This window comes from Misgurnus anguillicaudatus, chromosome 19 (assembly GCF_027580225.2).
Source record: "Misgurnus anguillicaudatus chromosome 19, ASM2758022v2, whole genome shotgun sequence".
NCBI lineage: Eukaryota > Metazoa > Chordata > Actinopteri > Cypriniformes > Cobitidae > Misgurnus > Misgurnus anguillicaudatus.
In genome coordinates this window covers 16,048,028-16,068,461 of record NC_073355.2, presented here as the reverse complement: position 1 = coordinate 16,068,461, position 20,434 = coordinate 16,048,028, and the positions used below count along the sequence as shown (strand labels likewise).

The window sequence follows — 20,434 nt, the reverse complement described above, 5'->3', positions numbered from 1 at the left end:
TACACTTGGTAACATTAAAACAGAACCCATCTCTAAATTTCAAATGCATACAATTATGTTAAATACAATACAATTTTGATGCAAGATGAAAAATGTATGCTGAAAAAAGTCACAGCAGTTGAGTGGAGAAGACTAGTAATTAGATAAACATTAATCTTACGTTCAATGTTTGCGAAAAAACATATGGGAAAAAAACTATTACTATTATATATTATATCCTTTATAGAATCAGCTATGTCTGTCTCTTCCTCAAGGTTTTTCCCTCCTAGGACTTTTCATCTCCTGACTAAAAAAGCAATTTTTTTCCCCTAGGGGGGATTTTTCAACCCCTGGGGAGTCAGCTGATATTGGCTTAATTTAGCACCCTCTTTTATGCATTAAATTATTACTACGCTCGCTAGTACAGTTTATGTTTTTATGTTTGGCTGCTTATGTTTTGAATTGACAAGTTTAATTAAATACATCTAAACATTTTAAGGTGCCCAATTTCAAAAGAATTACTAATAAGCAAGAGAGAAGATCCATATAATCAAGCACATTCACAAGTCCGCAAATATTGCCAAATGTGATCATCCTGAAACTGATCTGTAAATGTATGATTCCAGCTCAGTTCCCGTCTCACCAGAGCAGTTCAAGCAGTCAGCCAGGAAACCGTCACCCTTGTACCTCTTGGCGCACAAGCCACAACATTTATTTGAATCAATCGGACAGGCTGAATGACCTTATGTCAGTATGCATGTGTCTGACCCTCCCCTGGATGCCACAGTTTGTAAAAAGAAACCCAATGAGCCATCCTCCAAACAGGCAATAGGATGTGACTTAATGTCCCATGCATTTGATATACGGGAGGATTTAAGTCTCCTAAACTCTTTTGCCCCGATCCTTGTCAGACAGATGTCTGATATAAGGCTCCTACCTGTCATTCCAGGATAAAATGGCTCTATAAATCCACTCTTTTGGCTCTTCTCCTGTTCTGCTATATAAACGATTGAAATCTTCAGCTTTAATGGAGGTGCCAATACAAACCCCATTCTGTGCAACTTTTGTAAACAGCTGGAGCCTCCAGACTGACTGAGGAAAAATGCATCAACAAAACATTCAGCTCTTCCAGCATTACTCCATAAAGGACCTCTCTTGGCAGAAATGAATACTATTCAAAGTTTAGTCTGGGCTCTTTAGGACAGATCAAGGAAAACCAGGCATACCTTTACAGATGGTCTGCTGTTGGGGAGCACAAGATGGTTCAGGTCTTCATGGACGCGGTCGAGAAGCCAAAGGAGAAACTCTTGGGCATCGTGCTGTGCATTTCCCCGGTACTGCATGGCACTCCTGGCCACAGCACTCTACGAAAACACACACCCATAATGGTGAATGTTCTCCATTGGCAATTCACATGACACAGTCCATTTCTGGGAGCAACTGTGAGAACTTGTATGCAGTAACCCTTCGGGCGTGTACTTGAAAGTGTTGTTTTGTTATTATTCCATTTATAAAAGTCACGCATGCTGCCATGCAAGCAGAGGATCTTCAAAAGCTTTAGTGGTTTAGGACTGAAAGTCAGAAAATATCCCTGCTGCAAAAGCAATAGAGATTCTAATGGTTTCCATTACGAATACCACTAAGACCCATCAGCTGTTTGCCATTAAAACCACTTAAAATGTATTTTAGTGTTTTTAAATAGAATAAAGACATAAATTCAATTTCCATGACTAGAATTAAACCCATTAGAAAGTTTGTGATGGTTTGTTTTTCAAAAACGATGCTGATGAAGAATGAAACCCAAACTTACTTTGAAGTCTCGGCTGTGTTGTGGCGTGTATTCAAAGGTCCACAAGGCTCTGACCAATCCAGACAGCTGCTCGGTCACCTCTCCCCGGTCCTGGCAACCTTTTCGCTGCACAACACCGTTGGTGTTGGGTTTCTCATCGTCCGTGTCATCTCCTCGGTACTGCTCCAGAGCCAAATACTCCGCGAAGAGCTCCGTGTTGCTCAGGCACTGCAAAATAGCGTTCATGAAACAAGTATTGCCGTGGTTTTTCAGACCGGCCAGTCCGGGCACTTTGTCTCGGGGCAGAAATCCCCCGCAGTCGCTTTCATCGGATGCGACGGATCCCTTGCCCTCGCTCTTGAACGCGGTGAAACCCCCGTCGTCCTTGTCGCCCTCCGCCGCGTGCAACTCGGAACCGAAGTGAGAAAGCGTGGAGAGAGTCTTCAGGACTCTGCTCATAAAACTCCCAACGGACCGAACCGAGCCCCGGCGGAAAAGCTTCTTGCTGAAGCCGGACTTTTTCTCTTTGCTCGAAGATTTGCTCGACATGGTTCAAGTTTTTAGGGCATCCCACTAACTATCTCAATGACAGTCCGCTACGTCCACTCAAGGCTGCTTGGCCGGATTCGACGTGAGCTGTGTGTAAACGGCTACTCTTATTTAGAGCATGAAATCGCCTGGCATGTTAGTTTGTTAATGTCAGACGACTAGCTAACTAGCCGGAGGCAGTGTGTCTGTTATCCGAGCGATTGCTTCAGTGACACAGCCCGATTTTGCCTTAAAAAAGTGCATGGTGTGAAACATGCGCGCGCCTGCCACTTTTCGAGGTTTTAAAAACCCGTTATGTCAAGTTGGCTGTAAGCAAGCTGCCCGTTATTAAGTGAATACAACCGGTTGTCAGTCAGTTACGTTATCCATATCTATAAGATATGTTATTATATTTTTTACACCGTTACAAAATAACCCATTATTATGGTCGCAGGTTTGCACTGATTTCATACTACTAGCTAACGCAGTGGCTAGCTAGGCCTGCCCGGGTTAACCGTTTGCCATGTCAATGAAATAAGGGAGAAGTTATTTTCCGGAAATCCATTGAATGCTCGTGCCCGGGACCAGCATCCAAATCAAACGCACAGGAATGCCGCGCGTGATAAAACGCAATAGGCGTGCATATCACTGTCATAACATTGGACAGCGGTTAGCATGCGATGCTAGCGCGCTATGTGCTTCCCTTATCAATGAGCGCTTGCATAATTAACCGACGCACTGCAACTCCACCCATGCAAATGACGCTTCGCTCAGACAGTTAAATATCAAGCACGAGAACTCAGACTGTATGTGAACGTATGTTGTTTATCTGTTCGGAGAGTATAATATCCATCAGCAGCGGCACCGACTGCTGTCCAGCGCGAGCCCGACAGTACGGCAGAGGCGCGCGACCGATCAAGAGTTCACCGCGCGATTTCCCCAGACCGCACAGCCGAAAATAAGTCCGTCGTATTTTGTATAGACTCAGAGTTGTTCTTTTCACGCGTGCAGGTTTTAGATGTCCGATAAGTTCCGGTAGACCCAAATCTGATAGTGGTGTGTTGCTGATGGGCCGTCTCGTCCTCCAGCGTCTTTACAGAAATCACTGACACTGCGGGGCGCCTTGACGTCACGGGGGAGGGCAGCCAGCAGCTCTCTCGTGCAGGTAGTTTCTAGTAGCTGCTGGATTGGTGTTAATGGATTGGGGTTGTCCTCAAACTCAACTGAGTCACACTACTTTGATTTTGCCTAGTCAGGTTACTCTGACGTATAGCCACTATGTTTTAAATGGCAGGTTGCGTAGGTAGTGTAACAGTGTGTGCTTGCCTCACACCCACCTTTTTTGTCCTATAACTCTGCTTCATCGACAACAAAACAGAAATGTATTATATTTATTCAAATAAATGTCTGGATGTGGTTTTGAACCTTAGTAAATAATGAAGTACACTACAGTAGTATTCACTGTATAGCAATACTACAGAATAATATAGTATACAATTATAAAGATTAGTAATTACGATTAGCATGTCTACTACTTTTTATAATAGTAAATGCTATTTTTTTTATGTAAGATTATTGAAGTAAAAGAAAAAACCTAATAGATAACTAATATCTTCTGCTCTCATGAATAAGACGCCTGTGACAAAAAAAAACATGGAGAAAGACCTCAGGCCTACTATCAAAAACAAAAGCTAATAGATTTAAAACAAAAAAGCTCTGTCTACAGCAAAACTTGGACTTTAAGTCAGCAACTACCTAAAGACATTCAGTGTTCTGTGTAGACTTGTTTTGATGAACACACGTGAGAGGAAAAGGGCTATTGAAATTCTGTCTGTTATTCACAAAGGCGGCACAGAAACCTGTTTTAAGCTAATTTGAAAATCTTGTCAAACTGGATTTCAGCCCAACTGACATTCAACCAAAGATGGGTGGGTTTGCATAGACAACCAATTGCAATCCGAGTATATTCAGATAAGTCTTTGGCAACCTTTGATGTGTATCTTTTTTCTTACGATAAAGACTACAGCATGCCATTTATAGCATAACATAACTCGCTCAATAAGACTCTATTGGCCAGCAGCTATGATGTGAGACAAGTTTAAAATTAGCATATGAATTTAAATGTCTTTCAGTCACTCAAAAGGAAAATAATAAAGAACATGCTAAGATATTTACTGAACGTGTTAGATACATAGCAAGATGACTGCGGGAAAAGACGACTCAGATTTCTGGTTTGGCCTGGCGCCGGATGAGACTAAATAGTCAAGGTCATTTGACTGTGGTCTGCTGTAACATGAAACCAGCATCTTCAGCAGCCAGAAATCTCATTGTGCTTCTCCGCTGTACCGCTTTATACCATCTACTCTGAATAACACCACAAAACTGTTCTCTTTTGCATGATAATAAAGAATAGCTGGGATGCTCAATAATCTTTAATGACTGTTCATGTATATCAAGCAGAAATCTTTATTGCTTTTATTTACTGTGATTTATATGGATTTTGTGTTGGTCCTAATCTCAAAGCAATGGTTATAGTTATTTCATGAAAAATAACAATTTCATGTAATGAAATTTAATTAAGGACCAGACTATACTGACATAAGTCATGTTATCAATGAGGGGAAACAATTTGAAAGCTTTCTTTCTGTTGCCTAAATGCACTGATTTCTTTCTCAATAATACACAACATTAAGATTGGATACAACGTGGCTGTTATGTTTGGGCAAACTCTCTTTAATAATACTTGCTGCTGCTGTTGGCCAATAGAAAACTGAGCTCCATACAGGTTGCACAAAGTGATTGGCTGCCTTGTTGCCAAGAGTTAAAGTGCAATAACTCATCTAAGGGACAGGGCATGCCGAACAGAGCATGCACCCCGTTAAACGGAGAGATGTACACAAGGCAGAAAAGCATGTCGCAGCTTGTTGAAACGTCATGGGTGCATTGCATCAGTGCACCTGTACCAAGCTCCCTGGTTAGACGTTAGTGAATTCACCAATGTGTTGCGCATTCAAAACATATGAAAGGACACATTCGTTTAAAATGCAATGCGATCAGTGAGCATTGGTAAAGAAGTAAATGGCAATGAGGAAAATATAAAATAATATAATAAAAATTAATATTATACAATTATTCATTTTATGAAAATATTTAGTACATTTCTGTACAACTCGCAGCCAAATGTATGTTTTAGGATCTGCAAACTCCTAAAATGCATGTTTCCGTGAGCTGCCTTAATTCAAAAACATTTTGCATTGACATCTCTTAACATATATAAGTGCTCTTGTTTTGTCTCAAGATGCACACCTGTAATGTTTCTTTGTAAGGTTTCCTTGTAAAAACTACTTAAATGTCCTAATATATCTAAGGCCTGGTCCTGGATTAATCTAAACCCAGTCCTAGAAAACCGCCCCTTAATCCTAAAACTTAAGTGTTTGATCCAAAGATAAAACCAGGGTCCAAATTCACTGTACTCTAAAAACAAACATCATTAAGCTCATAATCATAGAGGAACCATTTTAAGTGCCATACAGCACCGATGAAATACCGTTTTTTCTGGACTATAAGTCACACTTTTTTCATAGTTTGCCAGATTCTGGTACTTAAGTTCAGGTGTGACTTATACGTCAAAATTATTTCATAAGAACCAGGATAACACAAAACAGTGTGTCAAAATTAACACATATTTTCTTAGAGTGTAGTTGCTATATAGCACTAAAATGGTTCCTCTATGAACCACTTTTAGTTCTGTTTAGCACCACTTGTTTTTAGAGTGTAGCTTTGTTGTTTTCTACAACCCCAAATCAGAAAAAGTTGGGATACTGTAGAAATTGTGAGTAAAAAAAAGGAATGGAACAATTTACAAATCTCATAAACTTATATTTTATTCACAAAAGAATAAAGATGATAAATCAAATGTTGAAAGTGATACATTTTGAAATGTCATGCCAAATATTGGCTCATTTTGGATTTCATGAGAGCTACACATTCCAAAAAAAGTTGGGACAGGTAGGAATAAGAAGCCAGAAAAGTTCAATGTACTTGTAAGGAACAGCTGGAGGAGTACCAATGTTTAGGAATAGGAATGTTGTCCTATTCTTGTCTAATACAGACTTCTAGTTGCTCAGCTGTCTTGGGTTGTCTTTGTCGCATCTTCCTCTTTATGATGCACCAAATGTTTTCTGTGGGTGAAAGATCTGGACTGCAGGTTGGCCATTTCAGTACACGGATCCTTCTTCTACGCAGCCATGACGTTGTAATTGATGCAGTATGTGGTCTGGCATTGTCATGTTGGAAAATGCAAGGTCTTCCCTGAAAGAGACGATGTCTGAATGGGATCATATGTATCTAGAACTTGGATAAACCTTTCAGCATTGATTGTGCCTTTCCAGATGTGTAAGCTGCCCATGCCACATGCACTCATGCAACCCCATACCATTAGAGATGCAGGCTTCTGAACTGAGCGCTAATAACAACTTGGGTTGTCATTGTCCTCTTTAGTCCGGATGAAATGGCGTCCCAGTTTTTCAAAAAGAACTCCAAATTTTGATTTGTTGGACCACAGAACAGTTTTCCACTTTGCCAAAGTCCATTTTAAATGAGTCTTGTCCAGGGAAAACGCCTGTGCTTCTGGATCATGTTTAGATATGGCTGCTTTTTTGACCTATAGAGTTTTAGCTGGCAAAGGCGAATGACACGGTGGATTGTGGTCACTGACAATGTTTTCTGGAAGTATTCCTGAGCCCATGTTTTGATTTCCATTACAGTAGCATTCCTGTATGTGATGCAGTGCTGTCTAAGAGCCCGAAGATCACGGGCATCCAGTATGGTTTTCTAGCCTTGACCCTTACGCACAGAGATTGTTCCAGATTCTCTGAATCTTTGGATGAAATTATGCACTGTAGATGATGATAACTTCAATCTCTTTGCAATTTTTCTCTGAGAAACTCAAAAAACTATTTTTTCGCCGCAGCATTGGGGGAATTGGTGATTCTCTGCCCATCTTGACCTCTGAGAGACACTGCCACTCTGAGAGGCTCTTTTTATACCCAATCATGTTGCCAATTGACCTAGTAAATTGCAAATAGGTCTTTCAGCTGTTCCTTATGTGTACATTTGGATTTTCTGGCCTCTGGTTGTTGCCTGTCCCGGCTTTTTTTGGAATGTGTAGCTCTCATGAAATCCAAAATGAGCCAATATTTGGCATGACATTTCAAAATATCTTACTTTCAACATTTGATATGTTATCTATATTCTACTGTGAGTGGGGTATGGGTTTGTGAGATTTGTGGATTGTTCCATTGCTTTTTTGCTCGGGATGTCTGCAGTGTCCCAACTTTTTCTGATTTGGGGTTGTACCTTTGAGTCAAATCACTTAGAAAATAGCACACTTCTCAACAAGTCACACAGTTGGAGGTATCATTTGTCTTTAGTATAAAAACGGGTATTGAACAATCCCTTAACCATAAGTAATAGTAATGCTCAACTTAGAAGGAACTCAATAGTGCTGTGCTAATACAGTTTTGGGTTCAATGCAGATTTTGTACTCCAGTGTATCTGTATCTACTCTATTTGTATGAGTATTTGTGTGTATTTTTTCAACTTTTAATAAGTAGTGCATCATAATACATATTGTTTGGCTAAGTGAATCTATTACCAATGTGATCTTATTTATTTATTCTGCCATATCTAAAAATGCCCTCTGCTGTGACCATTGCCTCACTGCAATAGTTTTTTTTAAGCTTATGTGCTGCTGAATGCATTTAAAGGGGAAAATCTGAATTTTTTTTCAAGTTTAAGTGCAATAATTGGGTCCCCAGTGCTTCTATCAACCTAGAAAATGTGAACAACCCAGTAACTTAGTTTTGGTAAACCATTCTCTGCAAGCATATGAAAAAAATAGGTAATTGAAATGTGGCTCCCCTTGTGATGTCAAAAGGGGATCTTACTGCCCCTTAATCTGCACTATCCGACCACGGCACTGCCATTTAGTGCAGAGAAAGAAAATAACTTATAGCACAATCGAGTTTCAATTTCAACAAACCACCATCACGTTTGCATATCCTCAGCTCATTTGTATTTTTTAAAGGACACACCCAAAAATAGCACATTTTTGCTCACACATACCGTACAAAGTGGCATTTCTGACATACATCTATAAAGTATTTTGAGCTAAAACTTCACATATGTACTCTGGAGACACCAAAGATTTATTTAGCATCTTAAAAAAGCTTAATGTAATGTTTTTTTTCCAAAATCCTGCAATTTTAAATTTACTCATGTGCCAAATGCCTTACAGTGCATTACAAGTTATACATTTCTTATAAATATGTGTGTTTCCTGGGTTTGAACCCATGACCTTTTGTGCTGCTAACCCAATGCTATACCACAGAGAGATTTTTATCTCTGATTTTAAGATAAACACGTGTGTTTAAACCAAAATTAAACCGTAAACCCGAACAACACATTTAATCTAGAAATAAAAAACGTTTCAGAATTCAAAAGTGTTTATTATTTAGATTGACCGGGTCCTAGCATTACCATCATATACATTTTCTCCAGTCGTAACTTGCAAGTACATATATAATATACTATGTGAATACACAAATTGTAAGCTTAAAAAAAATACAAAAACATGTTATAGGATAATAAGTATAGGAACAGCAGTGACGAGGTGAGGCAAAAGACATTTCAGTCTGCTTCTGCCCGTTCTCAAAATACATTTTGCAAATTGCACGCTTTACACAGAGAAAGTTAAATAACCGAGGCAGGGCATCATCGTGGATATATACGCCTGCCTCAGAAGGAAAACTGGCTTATGTAAACTGGCAACTGAAACGTAGACTGTGACTAAAAAAGTGTGATAGATGCGTCATAGTGCACATCCTGCTGCCTCTGCTTCGACCTGGGACGCAAGATGTAAAAAAACATATAGCGAGAGCAGCGCAGCACCCTACACAGTGACGACTATCACTCGATTCTGCAGGGTGGTCTGGACGTCAGCATGCACTGTGGAGCCTCAAAGGCTATAATAGAGGCACGTGTTCACCACAAGACACTGATTCAGTGAGCAAGCAACGCAACACCTTTAAAGAATTAAACTTCCTCTCTAGTTGCTAAGACACAAGGTTGACAGTAACGAAACTAAGTAATCGAGAGGATATGTAAACAACATACAGGTCTTGAAACCAAACTAGAGCGTGGTGTCACATAGTCAAGGTAAGTAAACGTGTAGTAGTATCGTTTATAAAACACTAGCCATGTAAACTTCGCCTCGATCAGGCAATATTAGGAGATCGGTTGGATCCCTGCAAAAAGTATAGCTTGTATTCCACTATTAAAAGCCCTTTGTGTGCGTGAGTGAAAGAGGATTCGGAAAAATAACATGCACGGATATTACGCTCCTTAATCTATATACATCGTCAAATAGATATGCTTGTAGCCTAGCCAAGTGATGTGTTATTTCCCTGACCACAACTCCAATGTTGTGTAGGATCGTTAAAGGCAGCATTGTCGAAATGTTTTTGAAATAAACTATCGGATATATTAACAGTGTTGAACTATATAGATGTTAGTTTGTCGATAAATGCTTTCTTTTAGAAATATCCATTCTTAGTCCATCGTTTTCCAACGTAAAAATAAATCTTGCAACATAACTAATTAACAGTCAGTGTCATGCAAGTAAAGTGTTGTACTAAACAGTACTGCAAAAATAAATTAAATGCCTTTATAGCTTTGCCTTAATTCTTAACCTAAAAAAAAGTTTCAGGCGTTTTGTCACCCTTCTAAGATGATAAAAAAAATCCAGTTTAACCAATTCGGAATGAATCCAGGGATGGAAGACAAATATTTTCTGTTCTCTTGTTGACTCAAGGCAGCAACAGTATAACCTCACGAAACGTAAGGTAACTTTGAGGCGAACTCTTACGGATGTTCCTTCACCCTCCTGGTAGAAAAACTAACACTATGCAAGTCAAAACGAAAGAAACACCTTTGTTCCTACAAACAAAATCCTTGGTATAAAAATACACTATCCCTCACCAGTCAACATTTCACATAAGCCACCGTAATAATGTAATCTCAATCCCAAAAAATACTTGAGCTCCGCTTTCTTAATTATGATCATTCGACTGTGAGGTTCAACTTTCTGTATGGCATAATATACAGTTTTAAATATGTTTTGACAAAATTTCTCACTGATCCACGTATATGATATGATTAACTTATTTGTTTTGATAAGAGACCCTGAGTAAACACGATTGGACCAGGCGTGATTGAGGCCCTTTTTGCTCAGATTACTAATGACATGCATATTCCTACCGTTCAAGCAAAGACTCAGATATATCCACCAACGTCAAGAAACCACAGTCCGGCATTACTGTGCAGGCACAAACAAGTGTCAATTAACCTAAAACGATAAAGAGCGTCCGCTCCGAACAGCTTGTCTCCTTGCTTGACAATTTTCTCTCTCTGTGTGATATGGTGCATTTGGTTTTGCCCAGCAACTGCAGGACCGGGGAACATAAAATGCGGTCGTTTCACATTCGAGAGCCTTGTTCTTGAAGAATCTGCAAAAGAGTAACAACTGTTAAATATGGACATTATGTAAATAAGGAGCACAGATGCAAAAGCAGCTAAATGCCATCTCTGTCAAAAATGAAATTGTACTATAGACCTTTTGCGAGTAGACGTCACATGTGGTGCCAGAAAAACAGTGGAAATGAATTATACACGAGTGAAACGAGCAATATAACTCAATAGTGTCAGAATAGGAATGCCAAAAAAAAAGATGGCATCATTTTTACAGAATACCATCGTCGAAGACACCATTTGAAGATAAACGTAGGTGTTTATGGTTGCAATGAGGCCTTAAACGGACAGACTGGAGTGATGAAATCATCTGGAAATCTATTAATAATTAGAATAGAAAATAATTCGAGAAGATATCCGGAGTCCCTCTATGTGTTTCTTATAGCATTTTCATCACGTTATGTTTATAATTTATTTAGAAAGATTAAACATTTGAATGGGTTATACTGAAAAAGCGATAATATCACCATTTATTAAATATTTCATCATTTTTCTGTTTACTATTATTTCTTTTTACCTTGTATCGTAGCATATGTCGTCTTCCAGTTTTTACTAAAATTATTATGGTTTACATACTTAATGAATATATAAATAAAACCCACACATGACGTAAAGTGTTATTAGTACATAAACCGGCTTATGCATATTAATTTGTATGTAAACATAATAGTTTTATATTAGTTTTAGAACAAACACGTAGGCTATAAATATAAGGAAGAAAAAATAAAAACAGGAAAATTATGAAATATTTAATAAATGGTATTATATATAATACATGATAATATTGCTTTTATTTGTACTTTAGCGATTCATACTGTAAAAATAATTGATTTACCAATAAAGAACAATACATATACATTACATACATGCACATATATCAGTAGCCAAGCCATTTAAACTTTTTATTTATCTAAAAAAATAAACGTAATGTGATGCAGGGTTCCCACACCTTAGTTAACTTCAAATTCAAGGACCTTTCGAGAACTTTCCAGGTCCGACACCCTCAAATTCAAGGACTAAATGTGGGGACACATTTCAAGTGAGAGCATGTTACATTTAAAGATACATTGTTACAGTTCTCTTTCAAGGGAACTCACGCTGCATCACTGCGGTGACACTTTGAGGATGCCTCCAGGGGTAAGTGTGTCTGAATATGTATATCAAATTCAACCAATGGTAAAGCTTAACGACAAAGACAGGGTGATGCGGGAGCCAGGAAGTATATCCCTATCTGAATATTGCCAAAGATGGCGTTACAGGGATGCAGGAAGTATTGTGGCAAGGGAGACGCAGCGTCTCGTTCCCTTCTCAGGGAACAACAGTTACATACGTAACCCCAGACGTTTTAATGTGTCAAACGCAACTATGCAAAAAAGCATTTTGGTATAAATCAGCATTCGCATACAGAAAATAAAAACATTTAAAGCAAACAGTTTAGCATGTGTGCTTCAATTCAAATTTTTTTGTGATATTATCCTACACTACACAGGGAATAATATGGATTTTTTCCAGAAAACTTCTTGCATAAAATAGATTCAAGCACTTTCAATGACCTGTATCTATGTATGGATATTTTCAAAAACTTGGGAACCCTGGATGAAAACGCTATAAGAAACATTACACCAAAAAGAAACAGGGGAAATAGACTTCGACAAAACACCGGATCTATAAATATCACAGTTTAACGCTAAAACACTTCACAATGTTACTGCAGAGCTGTCACTTTCTGAGACCAGTTGGGCTCTGCCTACAAAAAAAACAAATGGTCTATACGTTCATTAAGTACTTTAGTTTCAAATCCACTAAATCCCGCTTCAGATTATTCAGATATACCGGTTTGTTGGCAAAATCAATTAAAAGTCTTAAATTTTTAACTTATTTTAATTTACTTCTTGCTTAAATTTTAAATCTACTTGGCAGTAATAGCTGTTAAAATTACAATTCCTCTGACTGAATAAAATGCGCCCTTTAAAGCCATCTGTGACCAGATGTGTAAAAAATACAACGCTGAAAAAAACCCATTTTGGTTCGCTATATCACCCAGCACTAAATGTGAGGGTTATTTGTACAGGCAATTGTGTGGACTTTACAGGAAGTGTAACACAATTGCTTGGTGATCTCATCCCATGATTTTTGACTGAACCTGACTCTCATTGTAGCACAAAAACCTTAACCTTGAACTTTGACCTGATACTAAAACACTGCAAATCAGATAAGCCATTTAAGAAGATTTTCAGGATAAAACTGGCTGTAGCGGCTGACAGGGAAGCATTAACTATTGAGCAGGTTTTCCATCATTATCCGAGAGAAGAAAGCAGAGTAGATGAGCGGTGGATATAATTCTAGGGCTGGCTAATAGGCACGAGTATAGCCAGACAGCTTGCGTCAAAGAGAGAGAGATATTGCATTCAGCAGAGACCTAATTATCAGTTTAAGTGATATGTAAATGATGCCTCACCAAGAAATACTGAAAAAAGCATCCTCATTGGGCAAGCCATGCAGAGAAACAAAACACTCAAACATGATTATATTTGATCTTATTCTTCAACTCTTTGACTACCGTGACTATCTGAAGAGCAGAGCTGTGGGATATTTTTGTGAAAATCAATATTTCTGGTTAGGGCACACGAGAGACCTTTGCGATTCTGTCAGCCTCACCTTGGCCTTTTCACTGGGCTCGCTGTTTGTGCCGTACGACTGATTGTGCAGCTCCTTGGAGACCACGCAGAGGAACTCGGCTTGGTCCTCGTTTCCGTAGTTGTACGAAGAACCGATACTCACCAACTGGCAGGAAAGAGGAAAGAAAAACACATGATGATGATGATCCAAATCTAACTCATCTGACTGCAATTATAAGTAAATACAGTTACACAATATAAAACCATTGCATATGTAACATATATACTCATTAGTTGTACTGCGGATGAAGAAATAAAGAATTTTCCTTAATGTAACGTGACAAAAACATCATAGTAGCATGAGTTATTGTAAGTTTATGCTAATTTCACAACAACAACACATGGTCACATTTCTTTTTGAGTCACTTGTTTGCTGGTATGGCGAAACATAAACCCTGACTACTTGTGAGCTTCTGTGTGTAATACCATCACGTTGTTAAGCAAGATGAGCAAAATCTATCAATAATAAAAGTTAACATCTCAGAAAGATGAGTGCTGACTCCACATGAATACACATGCCTCCGCCTCTCTCCACATCCCTCCAGGTAGTGATTAGACTGAAGCACCTGATGCTCCTCTGATGCCTCCCTCACATCTACAACTACAGCACCACAAATTATATCATACCCCAGCCACTCCAACCTAAAAAACATCACATTGTTTTTGCATCTTTCCATAGTTAAAATACAAATATGCAAACAAAGCGAACAATGTTGTTAAGCTATTTAAATAAAAGCAACCTTCCATAAAATGTTTTCTCTGCTGCTAGATGAGATGCATAGATGATATTGCTTCTAACATCCTCCTGAGCAAAGTCACATGTAGATCTAAGGGGCTGTTTACACTTGATATTAAGATATGTTTTTTTGTCGATCGGATCATAAGTGGACTACAGAGACACATTCTGTTTACACCTGGTATTTAAATCCGTCTCATTTCTCCACTTTCGACCGCTTCTGTCCTGATTACTTTGAGGGGATGGTCTGTGGAGACTGTGGGCGAGTCTCTCTTCTGTCATTTAAATGCTACTTAGCAGCTTTCTTTGATATTTTGGCGCAATTGATGAAATAAGATCGGGCAACTTTCACACACTTGCAAAATGAAACTACACGGGGACCAGCCGCTTTAGTATTATCAATGAAAGCCTACAGATATACCGTGTGTTCGCGCTAAAAGTCAGAAAAAACGTAAAACATTGTGTACCTCAGATTAGATAAATGGGTCAGCGTCCATACAAACTCATAATTACTTGCCAGTACTTTTTTGCCAATTACTTTAAATGACAGCGGAGAGACTCGCCCACCATCTCGACAGACCACCCCCTCACAGTGTTCAGGACAGAAGCGGTCGAATGTGGACAAAATAGACGGTTTTAAATACCAGGTGTAAACGTGATTTGTCTTTCTCGTCCACTTGTGATCCGATCGATGAAAACACATCATAAAATCAAGTGTAAACAGCCCCTAAATGTGGTCGAGCTCAAAACGTTTTGAACACCGTTTATACTTGTCAGGGGCTGTTTACACTTGGTATTAAGATGTGTTTTGGTCGATCAGATCACAAGCGAACGAGAGAGACACATCACGTTTACACCTGGTATTTAAATCCGTCTCTTTTGTCCACTTTCAACCGCTTCTGTTCTGAATACTGTGAGGGGGTGGTCTGTGAGACGGTGGGCGAGTCTCTCCGCTGTCATTTAAACGCGAGCGGGAGTAATTATGAGTTTATATGGACGCAAACTAATATTATGTCGGAGTCCACTGCTTGTTTAGCAAGTTAACATGCTGCACAGAGTTTTGTACGTGTGTATGTAAGAGCTTTCTCTGAATTTTCAGCGCAATTGATGAAATAAGGTCACGCAACTTTCACACTTGCAAAATGAAACTGCGGAGATCAGACGCTTTAGTTTTATCAATGAAAGGCTAAAAATAGCGCTGTTCACCGTGTGTTCGTGCCAGAAATCAGAAAAGACGTAAAACATTGTGTTCAGTACCTCAGATTAGATAAAGGGGCGGAGAGAAGGCGGTCGCGTGTGGCTGTTCGAACACATTCAACCACAGTAGTGCGTTTACACTACAAAAGCAATCCGGTCGAAAGGGGTTTCGATTACGTCTGAATGTGGTTGAAAGTGGTCGAAAGTGGACGAGCTCAAAGCGTTTACACCTGGCATCAACGTCGTCCACCTGCGATCCAATCGACAAAAACACATCTTAATACCAAGTGTAAACAGCCTCTAAAATATACTACAAAAATCAGGACAGTATGACCTAAATCTTATATCAATGGTGTTTTTGGCAAATAAATGACAATGGTTAAATTATCTGTAAATTTGTTATATTGTCGCCTTCCGATTGAAACCACATGGACCGTTCGAATGGACCAAGATTTATGCTGTTGGAAAAACCATAAACAACATACTGTAACATGTTGACAATAAATCATTCTCATCATAAAAATAAAAACTGACTACACTGGATATTCTCATCTGTGACACACATTGTCGGATTAAATCATAAATCCTATACCAAAATGTCATGTGGTTGACACACTTCTACAATCTCTCTGTAAATACACTGTACATTACAATGAACACAAAATACCAAATACATTTGCAAATAAAGCACTATGCTATTTATATTTAAACTTAAAGATAAACATAAAAATGTTACAATACCCAGTAACAAAAAACTGTGTCCACTAAATGGCCAAACATACATTAGAGGGAATGCCTGCCATTCTGTCATGTTACAACTGCCTATAAGGCACGAGTTCAGGATGATCAAAAAATAAATAAATGAATAAAATGTAAAAACCACCTCACTTTCCCAACACACTGGGAAAACCCTCAATGGTTCATACACTGGTCAACACCACCTTTACCCACCACATATACCGCAATCAGACCCAATTTACTAAGATTGTACTTTGATTGGATCACAGTTCTAGTAAGTCTAGCAAGATCTGCAAGCTAGCCTACTCATAGCAAAATAATATCAGATCACTAGCTTTATGTCACTAGCTGGTTTCCAGTACCCTTAGAATTGCACAAATTGACATTGCAAATTAAAAATGCAATGAATGGAAACACATACATTTTGCAAAACTCCCATATATCGCAAAAAAGTTTTTACAGGCATTTCAAAAAAGGGGTATTTCGCAAAACTGCAACAGTTTATTCGCTTTTTAAGGTCACCTGATGTACATAATCATTAATCATGAAGATGACACAGTACAGTACAGTACAAAACTTCCCAGAAAACTTCCCACCTTATACGTGTCTGCTTTCAAGTATAAGAGGCTTTTCTTGCCAATAATTTTTGGATAACACCCCTACATCTGCTACGTTTTAGTCACATATCATCAGTTAGTGGAAATGCAGTCATTTCACAAAAGTTTTTTTAATCGACATTTAGAAAATATTGAATAAGTTTTCACAAATCTGTAATGGAAACGCAGCCAAACCTCAACATTTAAATATGAAACTGTGTTATGACTGTTGTTAGGCTGTTCAACAAACAATTGTAGTGTTGTTAAGTCCAATTTATAGTCGTGCGTAAGAGCTACACCGTAGGTTATCCGTAGTCTCTGAGTAGACCTCGCCAAATTTTTAACAGCGCGTCAGTTCTACACGACCGCAAGCCCTGTGATTGGTCCACTAGAACCCCTCCCATCAGGTTGCATCATACGCATTTCCATTTGCGATGCAACATTTCCATCAAACTGCAACATTAGTCACTGTTTATTTACTTCCATCACTGCTGGTCATCTCAAAACATTTCCGTTTGTGGGTTAACTTGCCAAGCTGCTTCTTCATTGACGGTCGCGCTGCTACTGTGGTAATACGCGTGGATACTGCCTACTAGCGGTCTGCATGCGTGTTTGCCTGTTGAAGCGGACGACGACGCAAAAGTATTAATGAAAACCGATGCGTAACATATGACGTAGGACCTACACACAACTATAATGAGCCCTTTAAGAGGTAATGTTCGCCCATTTTCCAAATACAGTCCAAAACAGTTTGAACCCCAATTCCCTTGTGTTTTTAATTACCTGTTCAAACTTCCAGCCATCAGACATGGTGGAGACCATTTGTGTCAGCTCCTCCTCTTGACACTGCAGTACTCTATATACATGCTTTACAGGAAGCTGGGGAAGAAGAAGAAGAACATTTGAGAACATGACGAGTGCTATTTGAAGAGCACACCCTTTTCTTTCTGATTCAATTTCCAAACGATTCTGTCTATTGCAGAACCACAAATGTGATAAGATGAAGGTGCTGAGAAACCAGATTTCAGAGAGCATTTTATCATGTTGTACAGCAAGTGCTTTTTGGACCTGGATGCCCTGTGTAAGACGAACCCATGCAGAGGAAAGGTTTGTAGAGCCTGACTTCTGCATAGGCACCCCAATTATATCATGCACAATATTATTGCTAAAATAATAATGATAAAATACAAAAAATATAATAATAATAAATATCATAATAATACAATTTTTAAATGTGCATTACAGAGTAGAAATGACAGAAAACTTCAGAAAACAAATGATTAAACACTTAAATGTTTACTTACCAGAGCTGTCTTACAATCCCTCTCCCTGATCTTGTCTTTCACAAGTTTAATCAATGATGTTATATTGTAGAATTCAGCTTCTTCCAGCACACCTAAAGGACATTTAACAGATTTCAAACCATGAATCAGCGTTATAGCATCTTGATGACAAAAATATAGCATTTAAATGCAGGTTATTGAATGGTTATTTAGTTGGCGAGCAGCAATCCAACAGCATGTTCAGACCGATCTTGAAGTTTCTTATTGCATTCCCAGCACACCTTCCTCTGCTAGGCCTCGGTTCAGCACCAGCTTCCCATGTCGCAGATAGTTGAGCACAGGACCAAAATAAGTAGGATCTCGGTCTATCAAATAAGCGCCCGTTTCATCCTTTAGAAAGAAACAATATTTCGCATCATCAGTTCATATGGATTAAATCTGTCTTCAAAAATGTAAAACGTGTGCAAAATTATAAACAGTATTTGTAGAGAAAAAAAAACATTGCTGACATTTCAATATAAGCGGGAAAGCCCATAGGGACCCTGATCTGTGTGAAGCACATCATCATTACCACAAATCAATAGTGGGGTCAGATAGTGGGCTTAATTTAACAATGTATAAACACAAATTAAAGCATTTACCAAGTACATTTTACAGTTAAAATGCACAATTTGCTTCTTGGAATTAAAATGTATTTAATAATGTTTTTATTAAACTGTGGTATAGATGAAATATATCATTTTCAGTGGCTTTTAACCATTTGTTATCCTAATAAATGATGCATACTGACCTTTTAAAGTTTAAAGCATGCAACCCTATTTCTTCATGTCACATGACAAGAATCTGATAGGTTTGATAAACAAATCTATTCTGGATACATTCATGAATATTATAACATATTCACAGCATTGCATTAGTTCATATTCCCTTTATAAGCTACATTTCCGTATACAAACCAATATATTAAAAAAAATAAACAATTACAAAAAAATAAAATAAAATAAAGAAATACTTGGTGTTGAAAATGTATTTGCAAGCAAAAATAAACTGTGGCAGATAAACACGTAATAACGGTTTGTTAATAAATAAATAAAATAAAGATTTTATTGTTTATTGTTACAAAATTAAAAAGTGAAAATATTTTTCATATTTCTATAGTCAAGTTAAATAGCCACTAGTAAGCATGCTAATATTTGTAAGGTTTAAAAACTATTTAATTAATTTTTTTTAAGTCTGATCACGTTAACATTAAGTTTAATAACATTACTTGCTTGGTCAGATAACTGTAGTAAAACTCTATGATAAAGTCAGATAAACACGGGTAAAATTATTTGTATTTTAAGGGGTTAGTCTGAAAGAAACGATGAGAAACGTTAACAATTCAGTTAGATAAACATTGGGGAAGTTTATCAGTTAGTTAGCGGTTGACATGTAGCATACAAGTTTATCTGTAAATTAACGTTACTGTTGAAGACAACAGAAGAGGTGCTTTTTCATTTTATTAATAGCTTGAAAGTACGCGTAAAATCCCTTTAAAAAAACAGTCAATGAATCGTCTACAGATAACTTTTATTAGTCAACACACTACATTAAATTATATTTTTGGGCTAAGCAGGTAAGCAAAGCTTCATTCAAAATGTAACTTTACTAGCTAGCCGCTAGCTAAATATTACAAATCAGTACACACCGTAATAAAACAACACGAATGCATTATTCCGAATTGTATGTGCTTCACTAAAATAGACGCGGTTATTTATTTAGCAGCATGCTACCGCGAAGCTGGCGGTATAAATACCTTGTCAGAGTCGAGGTCCGGGTCGGCCTGGCACAGTCGGTACAGGAAAGATTTCGGGTCTCTACAAAGCGTTTGTCTCGTCGTGAGAAAGTACGTGCCACCGACGTTCAACCGAACCCATTTTGAGGAGCTGCTTGCCAACGACTCTCCTGGAGAAACAGCGGGACACCTCCGGGCGCTCGAAGCGCTCGGGTCAGGGCTCTTCTCCGCCATACCTCCTCTGATCTCCCGCTGCCTGACCGACTCTGAGCGAAAGCAGGAAGTGTGCGGCGTTTGAGCTGCTCTGCCCTCCCATTACGTAAAGGCCGTTGGTGTGTTCGACTTCATACAGCGCTGCGCAAACAGATTGGCACGTGACATCAAAATATCGCGAGGGCGAGTCGAAAGGTTAGCTTACCAGTCACTCTCGCGATATTTCTGTCTGCGCAGCGTCGATTGAAGTCCAACACATCTTGTGTGTACGTCGCCAGTTGACTACGTATACCACATATGAAGTCCAAGGCCGAAATGTAAATACCGTAAAGAT

The 20,434-nt window shown here is 38.5% G+C and overlaps 2 protein-coding genes across 3 annotated transcripts in view; both read right to left on the bottom strand.

Moving 5' to 3' along the window:
* usp31 (ubiquitin specific peptidase 31) overlaps positions 1–3,537 on the bottom strand; it is a 29,945-nt gene extending 26,408 nt beyond the window's left edge. The window contains exons 1-2 of one of the 2 annotated variants that reach the window (XM_055189945.2): positions 1,790–3,537; positions 1,206–1,343 (exon numbers count right to left, since the gene is read on the bottom strand). In XM_055189945.2, coding sequence (XP_055045920.2) covers positions 1,206–1,343; positions 1,790–2,317 — 666 coding nt within the window. In that variant the 5' untranslated portion in view covers positions 2,318–3,537. The remainder of the gene's footprint in view (positions 1–1,205; positions 1,344–1,789) is intronic. The other variant, XM_055189954.2, reaches the window with a different exon arrangement.
* A 5,247-nt stretch (positions 3,538–8,784) lies between these two features.
* kctd5a (potassium channel tetramerization domain containing 5a) lies at positions 8,785–20,202 on the bottom strand. The gene is made up of 6 exons (XM_055189929.2): positions 19,909–20,202; positions 18,395–18,503; positions 18,135–18,226; positions 17,614–17,709; positions 13,544–13,669; positions 8,785–10,863 (listed from the first exon to the last, which is right to left on the bottom strand). Exons 1-6 carry the CDS (start codon positions 20,119–20,121, stop codon positions 10,834–10,836), a joined length of 666 nt encoding a protein of 221 aa, XP_055045904.1. The 5' UTR covers positions 20,122–20,202; the 3' UTR covers positions 8,785–10,833.
* Positions 20,203–20,434: the final 232 nt, after the last annotated feature.

Bases quoted from the DNA above. Each gene is read 5' to 3' on its own strand.
- kctd5a (XM_055189929.2), bottom strand. From the start codon at position 20,121: ATGGCGGAGAAGAGCCCTGACCCGAGCGCTTCGAGCGCCCGGAGGTGT. The intron at 18,504-19,908 runs GTATTTATACCG...TTCTTTCTAAAG, and splicing joins CGGACCTCGACTCTGACAAG to GATGAAACGGGCGCTTATTT. The intron at 10,864-13,543 runs GTGAGGCTGACA...ACTCTTTTGCAG, and splicing joins AGCCCAGTGAAAAGGCCAAG to ATTCTTCAAGAACAAGGCTC.